This window comes from Ascaphus truei, chromosome 11 (genome assembly GCF_040206685.1).
Source record: "Ascaphus truei isolate aAscTru1 chromosome 11, aAscTru1.hap1, whole genome shotgun sequence".
NCBI classification, from domain to species: domain Eukaryota; kingdom Metazoa; phylum Chordata; class Amphibia; order Anura; family Ascaphidae; genus Ascaphus; species Ascaphus truei.
Window position 1 is genome coordinate 39,470,857 of NC_134493.1, and position 18,441 is coordinate 39,489,297.

Below are 18,441 nucleotides of genomic sequence, written 5' to 3' on the forward strand. Positions count from 1 at the left end.
CCTGTAATGATCGTAAAGTCAATACGGGTACTATCTTTAGAGGCATAAATACTTATAAATCCGTAACGGAGAATAATGAGCCCAGTATGCTGAGTGCGGGGGATCAAAGGCAGGCAAATTAAGTGTATAAGCTTGAATCGGAACGACCGTTGTTGGTAATGTTTAAAGAGCGAAATGCGTTGCCTCCGAAGCACGACCAGATCTGGAAGTTCCTTGATGCCTGTGATCTTCGCGGTGAGGAGTTTCAGCTACTCCATATGGAACACCGTCGCCGGTTCCGCTGGCCAGTTCTCCGCTCGCGCCGAGAGCGTAGTTGATGAAACAGATTTGCAGATCCCCTGCGCCTCGCTCCAATCAGAAAGGAGATACAATGAAGCAGCTAGAAATGGGTGGGTTAGGGGACCCAAGAAAAGGCTTAAAAAACAACTCACTGGGTTGGTAGAAAAGGTAAAAAAAAAGTTTAATGATTACATCCTGAAAAACATCAACAAAACAAAAAATCTCCCGCGCGTTTCACGCCCACAGGTGCTTTCTCGAGGTTGAGCAAGCGCCTGCGGGCGTGGGAGGAGATTTTTTTGTTTTATGTAGACGTTTTGTGTTTTTTAGTATGTCATCATTAAACTTTTTTTTATCTTTTTCTACCAACCCAGTGAGTTGTTTTTTAAGCCTTTTCTTGGGTCCCCTACCCCATCCATCTCTAGCTTCTTCATTGTATCCTATTCAGATGTAATCTGCAGTGATCACTGCTTGTGTCAAACCCGTTCAGAACAGTGCAGTCTTCAATAACGTGTTTCTTGTTCGGTGGGTCCGTTTTGTATTTGGATTCTTCTTGAAGAATGAATTTAGGATGTACACGTTTTCTACAAGTTCTACCAATCTGTCTCCGCGTTCATTCCTGTTGCCGTACCTACACTTGCCAGCAGGGCCCCAATATTTGCATTGAAATCTCCCATAACGGTCTTGAGGTGACAATTTCCTTTGTTGATAAGTTGCTTGGTTTCATGGTAGAAGTCTTCCACGTCATTGTCTGTGACTTGATTTTGGGTCATACACTTGGCTTATTTGAAGCCTGTATCTCTGTCAACTGCATGCCGATCCTGCATTCCTTTTCAGATGAGCTTTCATACTCCACTATGTTTCTCCATCTCTTGTTAACGATGAAGCCTACTCCCCTGATTCTTCCATTATCAGTACCTCTAATAGAATAGGTGTGTGCTACTGAGTTAAATTAGGCCATCATCTTTTCTTCTTACTTCACTGAGGCCAACAATATTATATATCTTTATTATATATCTTTTTATATACTATATCTATATCTCACGCACACAACTTTATTGGTCTGCTTAATGGTGCAATCCAACATAACCGGTGTAAAATGTAACAGTATAATTGGCTTCCCTAATTTAACTGCACTAATAGCAAAGATGCTATTTGGGAGAGGGCTGAGGGGGCAATTAATTGCAAATAAATATTCTTACAGACCCCTGAATGGAAAAGTGTTCTTCAAGCACGTGTATTCTGTACACCATGTCCTTGTTAGAGAGCCAAGAGAGAGGTGGGGTCGCTGCCTTGTGGGTTTTTAATATATTTAAGCCGCCATCATGTTAGGCCCAACAAGCCCTGGGGTGCTGCTACCGCCACACCCTCAGAGGTAACTCTCTCGGGAAGCAGGGTGTCACCGGAGCCGACATGAACGCGGTTCAGCTCCAGAGACCCCCTGTAACTAAAGAAACCCCATAAACTACAACCTGGAGTGCTGCTTTGAGAGCGAGTTTGGGGGGCGTGGGGCTGATATTGGTGAGGCTGTCTGCTTCATGCCCCTGCAGTAATGCCCTCCCTGCCTGGTACCATGTCTGTCTTCTCCATGTCCCTGCAGTTCCTGCACAGCCGAGGAAAGAAAGAGCTGAACATGCATATTGTCCAGACCATGAAAATCGGGCTGAAGGACCAGAACAAGGGCCTGTTCTATGTATGGCAGGAGATTTTCAAGCTGCCCCGAGTGCAGAGGTGAGCAGTTCCCTCCGGCATGCAAGGGGTTACATTTTCCATCTATGTAGTTTGCAAAGCACTTCAAGGGTAATAACATTATCCCGTCGCTTTGTCCATGTGTTGTCATTTTAATACAAGGGCAGGTGCCAAAATACTGCATTTACTGCATTTCCACAGGTTTGTTTTTTTTTTTTATGGCTTTTCTGGGCAATATGGGAATCGAAAATGATATTTAGTTGCATTTTTTTTATCTTTTAAAGTACAAATATTCCAGTTTTCCATAGAATAGTTACAGCTGCTGTAACTATACTGCAAATGCCAGGACTGTTGCTTCAAATGTACCCTACCCTCTGATCTCGCATGTTCTGCCCCGTACTTCCTGGGTGAAGGAGTGTCAGCTCTTGTACAGTGGAACGCGTTTCCTGTGACCCGCTTGCCTCACACAGTTTTTTTGTTTTTTTTCTCTCCTGTCTCCAGAAAACGTATCGGTCAAGACCTCGCCGTGCCTGACCCCCAGCTCTTTCTGGGGGATATCGCTGACCCCTTCAATCCCCTGGGCAAGGCCCCGCTGAGCGCCATGTCCCACCGGTTCCATCACATCCTGCACCTCGCCATGTCCACCGGCGAGTATGAGAAGCTGACGCAGGTACTTCGAGATCTGCAGTAACGCAACACTCTTAAGTGGGCGTTCCCCCTCCAGCTCCTAGTTAAAGTTCTCTGCCTGATTTTATAGGCACCAATTATAGAGCTGTTTGGGGGGGGGGGGGGGGGGGGGCATTTATTGTGTAATGGTTTTGTTCACATAGACAAATCGGTGCTATACATGGCAGGTAAATACCTGTACAGAATAGCTTACAATCTATTGCTTAGTAACCAAGACACTGCAAGAGAATGGGACTTTCCTAAGGCTAAATACATAAGACATCAATACTGGTCCTTTGAACTCTGGTCCCACTTTAATTTAACCCCTTTGTGGCCAGGTGGGACCTTGACCATATTACAGTGAGGGTTAAAAAAAGATCTACTGCATCTACATACAGACCCGGGAATAAAGTCGTCCGTCTCGCCGGGCCGAAGCTTCTGTCGCCGATTCTTTTCTGTTGACCGTTGTGATTTCCGTCCCTCCCCCTAGGGCTTGTATGACAACTTTCTAAATATGAAGGTGAAGGAGTCCAGTTTTGGCACGGTGTGTCTGGCTCTGGACTGGTTGGTGTTCACGGACACACTGAACACCACTATAATGCGCGGGCAGAACTTCCAGCTCATGAGATACCTCCCCTTCCTCCCCGTCGCGTTCCACCTCCTGTTCGCAGCCTCCAACATCCCCCGCATTGCCTACCCCAACAGCCACTACGAGGTACGTCCAGCAGGTGCCTATTTGAATTGTTGTCACTGTGTCCGATCTGCAGCCGGTGTTCCCAGCTTGGGTGATGTGCCGCGTGCTCGCCAAACACAAATTGCCTAATGCCTATGAAGCCGCTTCTAGTGCGATGGCGCGACTGCGGTTTGGATAGACAAAAAAAATTGTCTTTTCAAGCGCGTCACATGAGCGGTTCAGCCAATGAGGGCGAACCAGCTTCGTGACTCGTCCGCCACACCTCCCCATCGCCTGCCCAATCTCCTACAGCCAAGTTCACAGATAAGATTGGGCTGCAGGAGTTTGGGCGAGGCTATGCACTCCGTCGCGCGCAGGCAGTATAATCTTGGCCTTAAGATGCATCCGAAAACAAATCGGTGGCATATTCGTGGACGATGGGACGTCCTCCGGAGCTGAACTACACTAGATTTAGCCCCAGAGGACTTGCTGGTTTAGACGTCAGTGTTGTTCTCCCCTTTTTATGGCTTTCGCAGTGACTGCCAAATCTTGCCGGATTGCGAGCCAATGGGAAGCTCTGTCATCAGGTGGGATGACATTACGGCTTCCTATTGGACGACTGTTTAAATGCCCAGGGAGTAACACCGGCAACGTAACTGGTAAGTATCTTGGGAAGCGGCAGGGGGGTCCCCAAAGTTTAAAAAAAAAAAATACAAATGTGGGTCAGCTCTGGGGGAGCCTCCTATAAAATGGTTGTGGGGAGAGAGTTAAATCGAGAAGGGGGCTTGCTGCTCTCACGTAGAGAAGTCGTACATTTCAAGTGTTGTCATTATGGTGATAGCAATTGCAACATTAACTGCAGGAAGTAGATCATTAATACCCGGTTTAAGTCTGTATTAATGCGAATGTAACTGTTGGGCTGAAGCCTCGTCAGTCTGATTAAATATCATATTAAAAGGGATAGGGCCCCTTGTTGAAATAAATGTTTCAGAGTCTTAAACCGCTAGTAATTCATAAGAAGGTGCAAACATTGTATCTTTATCGTTGTTAAGTGATCTGGGGTTTCCTGGATCTTTCCTGTAAGTGCCTGGCGCCCGGGGTGCTACGGACGGAATGCAGGATCCGTCCATCTCTGACTGGGAGACTAATCGGGTCACTGTCATTCTGTGGTATTGGGGGACACACAGTAAGGCTGCGCTTATAGTGCCTTGCGACAGCGACGTCGCTCCAAAACAAATGCATTGTTGCCGTCACAAGCGCTTATACCAGCGCAACGCCACAACCAAAAATTTGGTTGCCGGTCAAATTTTATTTTTCAGGGGCTGTCGCCACATGTGACAGGCTCTGAACCAATCAATGGCCGGGTCGCTAGCAACGTCGCTGCAAAGCGAAATTCAACTTTCGCGGATGGTGACGTCATCCGTCGCCGTCACTATTCACGCGGCCTAAGTCATTGGTCCCATTCTGTCTGTGTCCATGCAGGGGGTGACGCGGGGCCACTTAGATGCCTGCTGCTGTTGCTGGTCATTGTCTGTGTTACCCTGATGGTGACATTTATACACATAGCTGCCCCTAGGGTGACGTCAGGGAGATAACCGCATCATTTTGTATTATTATTATGCGTGCTATGTGTACCCCAACAGGCCCAGACTAAGCTGAATCAGATGCAGAACATTCTGACGGCCATGGTATCCGAAATCAGCCCAGCGATCCGGACCCGCGTGGGACCCCAGTCTCTGGTGCTGGACGCCCTCTGCCTTCTCCTAGACGTCCTCTCCCCAAAGCTTCGGCCCGTAAGTAACGAGAGATCTGGATCTGCTGTTTATCGCTGGGGTTCTGTTTTTCGGATATCCGGTAATACCGCTCCTCCGCACTGTCGCAGTGCTGAGCAGAACTATCCGAGCCGGGTTACGGTGCCGTAACGATGGGGAGGTCCAATATAACATTTTCTGCCAGGTGCAGTTACTTGGCTTTCTTTACTCTGATCACTTACCTCAGTGTGGCAGTATCCAGCCGTTTTGTGTTTGGGACGCACACTGTCATTTTTTTGTTGTGTGCGGGGACTCTTAAAATGGCTGCTGTGGACATGTGCCTTTTCATAACAGCCCCGATCAGCAATGTTTTGTAATAAATGCTGCGTTCCCTTAGTCATTCGCCCAAGGGAGGGCAACTTCAGTCCTCAAGGCCCACCAACAGGTGAGGTTTTCAGGACTGCACCACCTGTGCTGAAGCAGGGATATCCTGAAATCCTGACCTGTTGATGGCCCTTGAGGACTGGAGTTGCCCTCACCTGGGTTAGACTGTAAGGCCGTTGTCGTTTGCTGGTAAATAACGTGTGTGTGTGTGTGTGTGTGTGTGTGTGTGTGTGTGTGTGTGTGTGTGTGTGTGTCGCTTTATTCCTAAAGCTCCTGCGATCAGCCCTTGAATAAGGCCCTAGGTGTTATATGGCTTTATGCTTTCTCCTTACTGCAGTGGTCTCTGCTCCATATTCCAGGCAATTAAAAACCTAAGAATTACCACCTTTAACCGAGTCCGATACTGCACCCCCACTTCAGAGGTCAGTGCCTTTAGCAAAAGGCAACTTGCTCTCTGTAACACGACAGAACGTGGCTTCTCTCCCATCTCTCCCTGTTCTCCGGGTTTCGTGCGAGGTCACTTGTCTCCGTGGGACTGCGAGGTTATTTCGTTCTGTATTTAGACCTGTAAGCCCCAGGCTCACGTTCTTTTCATTTAGATTTCAATTTTCTTTTAGTTGACTTCAATTAAATCTACGTTGGTAGAGGGTGAGCCAAGGGCCAGTGCAATTAGCCTCATAACTCCTATAATCACAGAACAATGAAAGACTTGGGGCCCTTTTACAATGCACTGTGCTGCTGCTGCTGCCCCCTGCTGGAGAAGGTTTTCACCCCATTCTTCTTCAATGCAGATAAACCGCTTCACATACTTCAACAAGGACCTAAATCAGGGGTGGGCAATTCCCAGTCCTCAAGGGCCACCAACAGGTCAGGTTTTCAGGATGTCCCTGCTTCAGCCCAGGTGGCTCTGTCGTAGAGCCACTGATTGAGCCACCTGTGCTGAAGCAAGGACTAATTGAGCCACCTGTGCTGAAGCAGAGATATCCTGGAAACCTGACCTGTTGGTGGTCCTTGAGGACTGGAGTTGCTCACCCCGGACCTAAATGGTGCTACTTTCTGAAAATGACCTTCCCTCCCAGGGGGTCTATAAAGCATTGTGTTTGTTACAAGAAAGTGATATTGGCAGGGTCGTTAGGACGATGCAGAACTGATACTGTTTGTGTGATCTATGTATGTGTGAGTATTTGCTATCTAACAGCTGTAGTGCTTGCACCCCAGAGGTGTCTGCATGACTCTGACATGCTATGGGATACAGTGGCACTGTATATTGCAGCACAGCAGATATCTGGCACACTTATGTTCGGCCTTTACCTGCCTGAGCACATACTGTCCAGGTCAATATGTTTCCTTGAAGAGAAATGTTGCGCGCTCCTCTGTGATCGATGTTCGGGAGCCGTGTCTGTGTCTGCTCACTTTCCTGGATGAATAATTGATGGTCGATAAGTGTTTTGTGAACAGGAAATCTATACCTGCCACCCACCCCCTCTTGCATATGGATGGAGAGGGCAGTGTCCAAGCTTTATCGGCCTGCTGCAGTAGGGCGCCCCCCCAACCCCCCTTTTTAAACGTCAGCTTGAACTGCTGCTTTAAAGTGACCGCAGCACACGGGGCCTTGCCGGGTCTGCCATGCGGATTTCCATCCTAATTAGTTGTTAAGTGACGGAGAGGAGTGCGGCTGTAAGAATTGGAAGTGGCGGACATGTTTCAAGAGGAGGTGCAATCGTTCCTGAGTTTATTTTCGTGAGCGGCGGCTTCGGGCAGGTGTCCCTCGGGCGACATGCGGCTTCATTACTGTGTCTGCCCTTGCAGGTGAATACCCAGCTGTTCAGCATGAAGGAGAAGCAGCAGCTGGCGGAGCTGATCAACACCATGCTGGCGTATAACCTCACTTACCACCAGGAGCGCACACCCGAAGGGCAGTACCTCTACAAGCTGGACCCGTGAGTATGACTGTTACACCCAACGCTTTACAGGGTGCCCCCTGGCAGGATACCCTCCTGTCTCTGCAATGGACGCTCACTGCTGCTGGAGGCCATTTTTTTTTTTTTTTTTAAACTATATTTTATTAGATACTTTTCTCGCTTTCAAATCAGGTGTGTGGTCCAAGATCATACAATGTTGGTCATCTTGCCTGGAATTGAACCTATGAGCTTGTGTATTCAAACCCAGCCCTTTAACCAGTACGCCACTGAAATAAAAAAGCCAAATCTGATTAAAACGTAGTAAATAAAAACATGTTGTCTTGATAATTGGACTTTACATGTCATAAAGGGGCGCATTTAATTAAGGGCTTAAGGGTATTATTTCCAAAAGACACCTTATGGCTCTATTGACAAAGGGCCATATTTACTCTGCTGTTCCTGGGGGTGTTTATGTAGGAAGCACATCTTAATAAATCTGGCCCTAGAATGCATGGTGGTGAGGCTCAGCGAGTAAAGACACTGACTTTGTAGCAGTGGAACCTGGTGCAATTCCCAGTGTCAGCTCCTTGGGCGAGTCACTTTCTCTCTCTCTCTGCCTCCGGCATCAAAATCTTAGGCCTCGGTCCCGCTGCGCTCGTTGGCGCGGGCGGCGGGTCGCGAGTTCCCCACCAGCAGGGGAATCCTCGCGAGCCGGTCCCGGTCCCCACTGGCTGCACAGCTGATTACACGCTGTAGCGCGTCAGCCGCTGGAGACACCACAGAATGGTGTTTCCTAGCTTTGACGCGTGACGTGTGTGGCTGTGAGCCAATGGGGAGGGGAGGCTTCGGGAGGAGGAGAGGCTTCGGGGAGCGGGGAGGAGTGTGGAGTGAAAGCAGGTGAGTGCCTGTCTGTGTGTGTGTGCCTGAGTACGTGCGTGCCTGTCTGTGTGTGTGTGTGTGTGTGTGTGTGTGTGTGTGTGTGTGTATGTGTATGAATGAGTGCCTGCGTGTGTGTGTTTAAACTTACTTTCCAGCTCCAGCCCGAGTCCGTGGAGGGAGGGGGGGGAGAGTAGCGGGTCCCTCCGCTCAAGCCACGCCCCCCTCCCTGTCAAACCGCCCACCTCCCGCTCCCGCTCCCTGCAGATCGCGGTCTGTGTATCTCAGCGCACCGCCTGTCAGCAGCGCAGGTGCGCTGACTCTGGGAGCGGGGCCTTAGCCTTAGAGTGTAAGCTCTACGGGGCAGGAACTGTCTGAAGCACATCCTATGTGCTGCGTACCGCACGCTATACTGTAATTGTGACGCGCTTTGAGTCCCATTGAGAGACCAGCGCTATATGAAATAAAGTTCTTATTAATAATAATACATTCCAGACTAAATGGGCTGATCAATCTGAAATGTGGCCCTTGCCTGTCTCTGGGGGAACGGAGTCTGCCTTCTCCCCGCCTGTGGCTACATTTCACATTACATGTTCATGGGGCGATATGTTACCTTGGGAATGGATGTGACGGAGGACAGAGAGCAGAGAGCCGTCCTAATCCGCTGCCTGTTACATAATCTCCCAGGAAAACTCCCGGCTGAAAGATTACGCAGTAACCATTTCTGTTTTATTTCTGCCGGGTATTATATTAACCGCTCGCTTGTTGGAGACAGATGGCAAGTGTGCAAAAATACAGATACTCTGTCCCCTCCTGTTCTTTTTCACCTCTTCACTGCCAGAGGGTCATCCAGTATTAAACATCTGTTCCCACGCTATCACCGGCTCCTGTAACGGCGCCCACGTTCTGTTCCCACGCTATCACCGGCTCCTGTAACAGCGCCCACGTTCTGTTCCCGCGCTATCACCGGCTCCTGTAACGGCGCCCACGTTATGTTCCCGCGCAATCACCGGCTCCTGTAACGGCGCCCACGTTATGTTCCCACGCTATCACCGGCTCCTGTAACGGCGCCCACGTCCTGTTCCCACGCAATCACCGGCTCCTGTAACGGCGCCCACGTTATGTTCCCACGCTATCACCGGCTCCTGTAACGGCGCCCACGTTCTGTTCCCACGCAATCACCGGCTCCTGTAACAGCGCCCACGTTATGTTCCCACGCAATCACCGGCTCCTGTAACAGCGCCCACGTTATGTTCCCACGCAATCACCGGCTCCTGTAACAGCGCCCACGTTATGTTCCCGCGCAATCACCGGCTCCTGTAACAGCGCCCACGTTATGTTCCCGCGCAATCACCGGCTCCTGTAACAGCGCCCACGTTATGTTCCCGCGCAATCACCGGCTCCTGTAACGGCGCCCACGTTATGTTCCCGCGCAATCACCGGCTCCTGTAACAGCGCCCACGTTATGTTCCCACGCAATCACCGGCTCCTGTAACGGCGCCCACGTTATGTTCCCACGCTATCACCGGCTCCTGTAACGGCGCCCACGTTCTGTTCCCACGCAATCACCGGCTCCTGTAACAGCGCCCACGTTATGTTCCCACGCAATCACCGGCTCCTGTAACGGCGCCCACGTTATGTTCCCACGCTATCACCGGCTCCTGTAACGGCGCCCACGTTCTGTTCCCACGCAATCACCGGCTCCTGTAACAGCGCCCACGTTCTGTTCCCACGCAATCACCGGCTCCTGTAACGGCGCCCACGTTATGTTCCCACGCTATCACCGGCTCCTGTAACGGCGCCCACGTTCTGTTCCCACGCAATAACCGGCTCCTGTAACGGCGCCCACGTTATGTTCCCACGCAATCACCGGCTCCTGTAACGGCGCCCACGTTCTGTTCCCACGCAATCACCGGCTCCTGTAACGGCGCCCACGTTCTGTTCCCACGCAATCACCGGCTCCTGTAACGGCGCCCACGTCCTGTTCCCACGCAATCACCGGCTCCTGTAACAGCGCCCACGTTATGTTCCCACGCAATCACCGGCTCCTGTAACAGCGCCCACGTTCTGTTCCCACGCAATCACCGGCTCCTGTAACAGCGCCCACGTTATGTTCCCACGCTATCACCGGCTCCTGTAACGGCGCCCACGTTATGTTCCCACGCAATCACCGGCTCCTGTAACAGCGCCCACGTTATGTTCCCACGCAATCACCGGCTCCTGTAACAGCGCCCACGTTATGTTCCCACGCAATCACCGGCTCCTGTAACGGCGCCCACGTTATGTTCCCACGCAATCACCGGCTCCTGTAACGGCGCCCACGTTATGTTCCCACGCTATCACCGGCTCCTGTAACGGCGCCCACGTTCTGTTCCCACGCAATCACCGGCTCCTGTAACGGCGCCCACGTTCTGTTCCCACGCAATCACCGGCTCCTGTAACGGCGCCCACGTTCTGTTCCCACGCAATCACCGGCTCCTGTAACGGCGCCCACGTTATGTTCCCGCGCAATCACCGGCTCCTGTAACAGCGCCCACGTTATGTTCCCACGCAATCACCGGCTCCTGTAACAGCGCCCACGTTCTGTTCCCACGCAATCACCGGCTCCTGTAACAGCGCCCACGTTATGTTCCCACGCTATCACCGGCTCCTGTAACGGCGCCCACGTTATGTTCCCACGCAATCACCGGCTCCTGTAACAGCGCCCACGTTATGTTCCCACGCAATCACCGGCTCCTGTAACAGCGCCCACGTTATGTTCCCACGCAATCACCGGCTCCTGTAACAGCGCCCACATCCTGTTCCCACGCAATCACCGGCTCCTGTAACGGCGCCCACGTTATGTTCCCACGCTATCACCGGCTCCTGTAACGGCGCCCACGTCCTGTTCCCACGCAATCACCGGCTCCTGTAACGGCGCCCACGTTCTGTTCCCACGCAATCACCGGCTCCTGTAACGGCGCCCACGTTATGTTCCCACGCAATCACCGGCTCCTGTAACAGCGCCCACGTTCTGTTCCCACGCAATCACCGGCTCCTGTAACAGCGCCCACGTTCTGTTCCCGCGCAATCACCGGCTCCTGTAACGGCGCCCACGTTATGTTCCCACGCTATCACCGGCTCCTGTAACAGCGCCCACATCCTGTTCCCACGCAATCACCGGCTCCTGTAACGGCGCCCACGTTATGTTCCCACGCTATCACCGGCTCCTGTAACGGCGCCCACGTCCTGTTCCCACGCAATCACCGGCTCCTGTAACGGCGCCCACGTTCTGTTCCCACGCAATCACCGGCTCCTGTAACGGCGCCCACGTTATGTTCCCACGCAATCACCGGCTCCTGTAACAGCGCCCACGTTATGTTCCCACGCAATCACCGGCTCCTGTAACGGCGCCCACGTTCTGTTCCCACGCAATCACCGGCTCCTGTAACGGCGCCCACGTTATGTTCCCACGCTATCACCGGCTCCTGTAACGGCGCCCACGTTCTGTTCCCACGCAATCACCGGCTCCTGTAACGGCGCCCACGTCCTGTTCCCGCGCTATCGCCGGCTCCTGTAACGGCGCCCACGTTCTGGTGCCACGCAATCACCGGCTCCTGTAACGGCGCCCACGTTCTGTTCATTAAGTGAGATTCTTTGTTTTTTGGGGGTATGGAGCAAGTAAAAGCAGCAACCTCTCACCCCCCAGGTGTGTGTGTGTGTGTGTGTGTGTGTGTGTGTGTGTGTGTGTGTGTGTGTGTGTGTGTGTGTGTGTGTGTGTGTGTGTGTGTGTGTGTGTGTGTGTGTGTGTGTGTGTGTGTGTGTGTGTGTGTGTGTGTGTTGTTGTTTTGGAGAGAGAATGGTTCAGAGAGATGCAGAATTTTTCTTATTAGGAATTTATTCAATTTTTTTACAGGGGGCGAGTAGTTTTTTGGGTAATTGGTCAAGCCCTGCCTATATTTATTACTGTACTCCTTGTCCAGCTGTCGCCCGCCAACATGGATTCTGCAAGGACAAGCACATGGCTGTTATCATTATACACAGAGAAAGGCGTGTCCTGGTTTCCACGAATAGACGTGGCTGCAGCCCTGTGACGTGGGTCTCTGCCCTGGCATTGGCCGCGCTTATAGTCCTTGCTACGGTGTCGTGACGTCATCTGTCACTGTTGACGCAGCGTTTTTTGCCTATAGTGTGGGGCGCGTGGCCGTGAGTGGTTCGCCCCTCATTGGCTGAACCGCTCGCGTGCCCGCTGACGTCACGCGGCGATCGCCGAAAAATCAAATGTCATTGACTTCCAGCGATCGCAACCAAACCGTCGCGGTCGCCCCTACTATAAGCGCACACGCCGGATTAAATAAATTTGTTTTGCTGTGACGTCGCCGGGACTATAAGCGCGCAGCCTTAGGATGGCAGGGACAGGGACGCCATATTCTGTGTTATCCGTCAAAGAGCCGCGGCCTGATGCTGAGATTCCTCGCTGGAGAGCAGACGCTGGTTACTTGGGCTATTTTTATAACTGGGGGTGGTTTTTTTTCCCCTGTCCTGGAGGATATCTTTGCTGTGCGCGTCTGCCTACAAAGATGAGCACAGACTTTATTTCCCTTCACTCCGTATTCTGTTGGCGAAACTGTCACTGTTCTGCGATCATTAAAACGGTGTCAGTGCTGGGATTTAAATTGTGCATTATGACGGGCGGAACATTTTATAATGAACCTGTAGCCGGCTCCGGCAGCAGCTACACGGTTAAACCCTGGGAGGATGCCATGCACCTAGAAACAAATGAACCAATGAAGAATTGTGTTTGAGCAACGTGATACTGGCCACGTCGCGGCCAGAGGGTCACACAACACATAGCAAAGCAATATGATCACCTTCCAGTAGTGCCAACTCCAGTCCTCAAGGGCCAACAACAGGTCAGGTTTTCAGGATATCCCAGCTTCAGCGCAGGTGGCTCAATCAGTGGCTCAGTCGAAGAGTCTGCTTCAGCACAGGGCGCTCAATCACTGATTGAGCCACCTTGTGCTCAAGCAGGGATATCCTGGAAACCTGACCTGTTGGTGGCCCTTGAGGACTGGAGTTGACCGCCCCTGCTATAGTGTAAGCGCCTTGAGGCAGGGACTTCCTATTGTCTGCTTGTCTTGACACACATCTGTACACACTCATACAATATTGCTGTCCTCTCTCCCACAATGTACTGCGTACTACTTTCTAGTTTTTCATAAACATGGCGGGCGGCGTTTTTTTGTTCCAGGAACGTGGAAGACGTCTGCAGGTTCCCGGATCTCCCGGCCAGGAAGCAGCTGACGTACCAGGCCAAGCAGCTGATAGCTCGTGAGATCGAGCTGGAAAAGATGAGGAGGACGGAGGCGTTCCAGCAGGCGAGAAATGCAGGGACGGTGAGTGCTAAGGAGAGGGCGGCCGGGACCTGTGGGATACAGCTGAAGGGGTCACACGTTTTATATGAGAGCCTATGAAGTAGTCGCCACTATAGTCCAGAAAGGGGGTGCTCAGCTCCAGTCCTCAAAACCCCTTAAACGGGTCAGGTTTTCTGGGTATCACAGCTTCAGCACAGGTGGCTCAATCAGATGCTCAGTCTTCTGATTGAGCCACCTGTGCCGTAGCTGGGACTCATTTGAGCCACCTGTGCTGAAGCAGGGATATCCTGAAAATCTGACTGGTGGGGGGGGTGATTTGAGGACGAGTTGAGGCCCCTTGGCCCAGACTTAGGATCTTACCTGAGCTTCCAAAGACCACCATTCTTTTGGAATAAGATAGGTTTTGGTTTTAGCACTGTATGGCTCTACAAAGGACATGGATGGTAATACGAATTGAATTTTACTGTGCAAGTTATGGATTTCAGAAACTCCAAATTGCTTTGGCTTAACAGCGTGTCCGAAATATGAGCATAAGGCAGCCAATGGGTTAAAATCGCTGGTACACGCGCTTGGGAAGTTGAGCGTGTCGCCTTCCTAGGCTGCAGCTCAATCTGATTCCCGAGTAGCGCTCTCGCTGCAGATCAAAGCGTTTTGTTGGCCGTGGGGGGAAAGGCATCCTAGGTCTTTTCAATCGCATTTGGATGTTGCATTAGATCTTAAGCAGGCTTAGGGCTTTTCAACCGCGCTCTGCAAGTCACAACACAAAGAAGTCTCTCTAGGCACGAATCAAAGCTGCATTAGTGGCTGCTCGTAAAGTCGTGTAATTGCACCCGCTCTCTACAGCTGAGAAGAGATGCTGGCCTTCGAAATGTCTGTTTACTGCACTATCCACTGACCTTGTTTGTATGGTAATAAGAGGGGTGGGGGCTCCCTTTTGTCAGCAATCAAACAATGTGTCCGGAAAACATCACGTGAAGGGAAAAAAGAGAAGTGTGTTTGCACCGTGGGATTGTTTCAGATGCCTCTCTGTGGCTGGTCTATTCTGATCTGTTAGTGCTTATATTGCAGCAGTCCGTTCCATATGTTACACACGGAACATCTTTTAAATCATCTTAGTGCACAATGGCTATTTGGATTTGAAGAGACTTGTGAGGTTTTCAAAAGCTTTTTTTACTGCCATTTAATTTCTGAAGAAGTGTCGTGTTGGGGGCAGTTAAAGTATCACAGGCAGCAGCAAATCTACATTTCTTGTTTAATTACTGCTATGGAAAATGAATATTCCTTTCTGTCAGCTTCTAGACACTCTTAGAAGAAAATGGGCTTCTCTAAATGAAACCCTTAAACACAAGCATGCCAAATGGTTCTTTACAATGGTAATCTGCAGTGCAAATACATGTATGTTGACCTCTTGGCCTTAAAGAGCATCGCAAGCAATATCCTACGTGTGGTTTTTCAATAAATCAGTGCTATAGTATTAGATAACTTACTATCTTTTCTATTTTAAAATTCAACTCTTAATGTCATTTAATGAGTTTTACTATACTGAGCATCTTTTCCTTTCTGTAGCAGGTTTAGCCACCTCCCCAGCAGTGCAAGATCTTTGTAACCCTTTCCTGTCTGTCATCATTTGTTGCCAATATTCCCAGCAGTGAGAGCTGCAAACTGTAGCCATAGATAATGTTCCCTTAGTAATATAAGGATACAGTGTAGCTGCTGAGTTACACAGACTAAAGGATTGATTTGAAACTGAAAGGCGGCCATTTAGTGAACCCTGGGAAGCAGGATCTTTGCTGATCGTTCGTGGGAGAACGAATCGATCGGCAGCTTAGGTAATTAGTTTTTTGGTTTTAACTGCTTGGATTGCCTCTTTAAATGGGGTCTGATAAAGTGCCCCTTTATTGCAGCCAGTCCTGGTGATACATCTCCTGGAAATGGACCTTTCATCTTTAAGTTGCAGTAAGTTATTTATAAAGTGAGCGTTTATAAAGTGAGCATGGAACAACTCGTGTGCCTTTAGGGGAATTCACTGCCGCAAACGGAGGAGGGAGGAACGGCTTCATCTCGCGTTGCCCCCATACCTATAATTACTCTCGTGGGATAATGATTCCTTCCATGTCTCGCTCTCCCTGCAGGGTCATAGTTGGAGAAAAGTGTAAACCCCAGGAGAGGTTTTGTTTACATGATATTCCGGAGACCAAAGCCCTGGAACTGCGCGTTTTGCTTGAGCCGTGTTTGCTGCTATGCGACTAAACAGTGGCTGGGCTAAAGATTATTACTTTATAGCAGGGGTGGCCAACTCCTGTCTTCAAGGGCTACCAACAAGTCAGGCTTTCAGGATGTTCCTGCTTCAGCACAGGTGGCTCATTCAGTGACTGTCTTCGACTAAAGCAGGGATGTGCTGAAGCAGGGATATCCTTATAACCTGACCCGTTGGTGGCCCTTGAGGACTGGAGTTGCCCACCCCGGGGTTGAGAGGACGGGACCCCATTGTTGCCCAACTGACTGCTCACCTAGATGAGGCTTTTTGAGCTTGTAGTAAGCAGGCGCTGGATCAAGGTGACCCTGGAACGATGTGTTGGCTTTTAGGCAGGGGTGGGCAATCTTTTTCCCCTGCCGGCTCTCCCTCCTCGCGCCCCCCATCCTTACCTTGGCTCCGGCGTTCTGACATCCCTTTGCCATGGCAACGTGGTGTCACGTGACCCCCCCCCCCCCCCACTGTGTCATTTGCTGCCTTGGGGACGCTTCGCCAGAAGCCTTCTGAGCCGAGGTAAGTGAAGTCAGAGGCCTTCACCACTCCCCCGGCATTTAATTTACATGCCTTCGGGAAGAGCGCGGGGCCGCTGTAACCGCCGTGCCACCCGCAGAGAAAGCGGGCCGCTGCTTTCAGGTACAGCAAGTCCTTCACTGTCTGATTACAGGAGGAAATCTCCAATGCTTTGGCCTCACTGCAGGGGGGGGAGATACATCGTAGCAATTATAGAAGAAGAAAATTCTACATCATTTTTAAAAGCACCGTCCATAAAGAGGGTGGGTGTGTTTCACAAATTGTGATTCCGAATAGACTGAGCCACCTGTGCTGAAGCAGGGATCTCCTGCAAACCTGACCTGTTGGTGGCCCTTGAGGACTGGAGTATGCTACCCCTGCTTTTTTTTTTTTATAGTGTTTCCAAACCGGTCCAGCCAAGCCCATGTTCTGATATTGAGATGGGAAATTTCGCACCAGAACTTCTGATGCATTTCGGCATTAATGAGGCAAATGTTAATGAAGGCCGGAGGCAATTAGTGCAATGGAACTGGGTATTTTATCATGGGCCTGAAGCGGTCCAATCTCCGCTCTCAAACAGGCCAGGTTTAAATGGAACCCCGTACCTAAGCCAAGTTGCCTTGGTGAGAATCAGAGAGGGGTTAATTACCTGCTAATGCTTCAACACAGGTGGCTCAGTCAGTCTCTGCTTCAGCACAGGGAGCTCAATCAGTGGCTGTCGAGCCACTGTACTGAAGCAGGGATATCCATAAAACCTGACCTGTTGGTTTCCCTTGAGGACTGGCGTTGACCACCCTTGCCTTAGAGCGTTCCACAATTTGTAGCCAAATTGGACAAGTTTGGAAAACCTGGTCTCTTGAAGGCCCACCTTCCAACCTAGAACATGGTTCTGAACACGACTTTAGTTACTGGTGTCTAACCTAATCGGTACAAATCTTCAGTGGCCGGATCGGCAACAACGCGGTAATGAGAAGGTTTACTGTTTGAGACGTTGCGCAAAGAGAACCCTGCACAGCCATATAATTCGGCCACGTTCTCCAGACTTTACATGTTATGGGTTATTTGGTGATCTATAAGTGGTAGTGTATAATGGCGCAGAAAATGTTGCATGTTCAAGCATAAACCTCGAGTAATTTTAACAAACATTGCTGCGTGAGGAAAGACACAATCTTAACTTTTCCCCTCGAATCGTGATTTTTATCTATCTGCTAGATCTCTCTATTAGGTGTGCAAAAGTTTCCCGTGAGCTTTATAAAATTGTATTTATACTTTAATACAAATGTATTTACCAGGAAGTAATACATGGAGTTACCTCTCGTCTTCAAGTATGAAAGGTTGCAAACCATGCAGAATTAGTCATTTTTGAGTTGTAAAAAAGCAGAATTCACCAGTTATTTGTGAAGCATTAAGTCTTCAAATTTTAATATGCTAACTGGCAAAAGTCTCCCAAATTGCTAGATTCGCAGGCCGACGCTATCTATAGGGGAGACACACACACACAAACACCATGTTTCGCTCACTGATGATAATTTGCTGCAAGTTTACTAATTTTTCCGTATTATTAGCCCTTTAAGGTTTGGCGATGGGAATTTGGTAGGGGGGAACGCGTACAATGTAGCCAATGCATTTGTGACCGTTTTGTCCGCCTCTAACCTGTAACCCTTTACTTGCGATCTATATAATCGCCCATGTGTTTTTGTTCATTGTTACCAGGCAAACACCGTCTCCAGCAGCACAGGGGTCAATGCCGGTGAGCAGGCGAAACCCGCTCCCAAATCCGGCGCCTTAAATCACGAGCAGCGCCTGGAGAACATCATGAAGAAGACGGCCTTTGAGGAGAAGGTAAGGAAGCTGAGAGCTACGTCGGGGCGCCAGAGAGGGCTTCCTGCTTGAAACCAATGACTGTTGGTACATTGAGGCAGTGTCTCCCAAACTTTGGGGTCAACGCCGGCTGTGCAGCGCTCGCCATGGACTAATCGTTCCATTTTTTTAATCCCACGTTTGAAACTGGCTGCTTATTTGTTTTTCTTTCCCCCACACAGCCTGAAAAAGATTTTTTTGGCCGCCAGATAGTGAAGAAAGTGGTGACCCCAATGTTGGGTAAGTA

General features: G+C 50.2%; 1 protein-coding gene across 2 annotated transcripts in view; it reads left to right on the top strand.

Annotated features, from left to right (window-relative positions):
• The window catches only part of CHTF18 (chromosome transmission fidelity factor 18), a 39,232-nt gene that overhangs the window by 19,488 nt on the left and 1,303 nt on the right, over positions 1-18,441 (top strand). The window contains exons 14-22 of one of the 2 annotated variants that reach the window (XR_012787398.1): positions 1,877-2,007; positions 2,467-2,635; positions 3,122-3,346; positions 4,948-5,097; positions 7,249-7,379; positions 13,447-13,591; positions 15,475-15,526; positions 18,048-18,176; positions 18,377-18,434. Coding sequence is in view for 1 of the 2 variants with exons in the window: in XM_075565774.1 (XP_075421889.1) it covers positions 1,877-2,007; positions 2,467-2,635; positions 3,122-3,346; positions 4,948-5,097; positions 7,249-7,379; positions 13,447-13,591; positions 18,048-18,176; positions 18,377-18,434 (1,138 nt within the window). In the remaining variant the exon portion in view is untranslated. Of the gene's footprint in view, positions 1-1,876; positions 2,008-2,466; positions 2,636-3,121; positions 3,347-4,947; positions 5,098-7,248; positions 7,380-13,446; positions 13,592-15,474; positions 15,527-18,047; positions 18,177-18,376; positions 18,435-18,441 lie in introns of those variants that run through there. The other variant, XM_075565774.1, reaches the window with a different exon arrangement.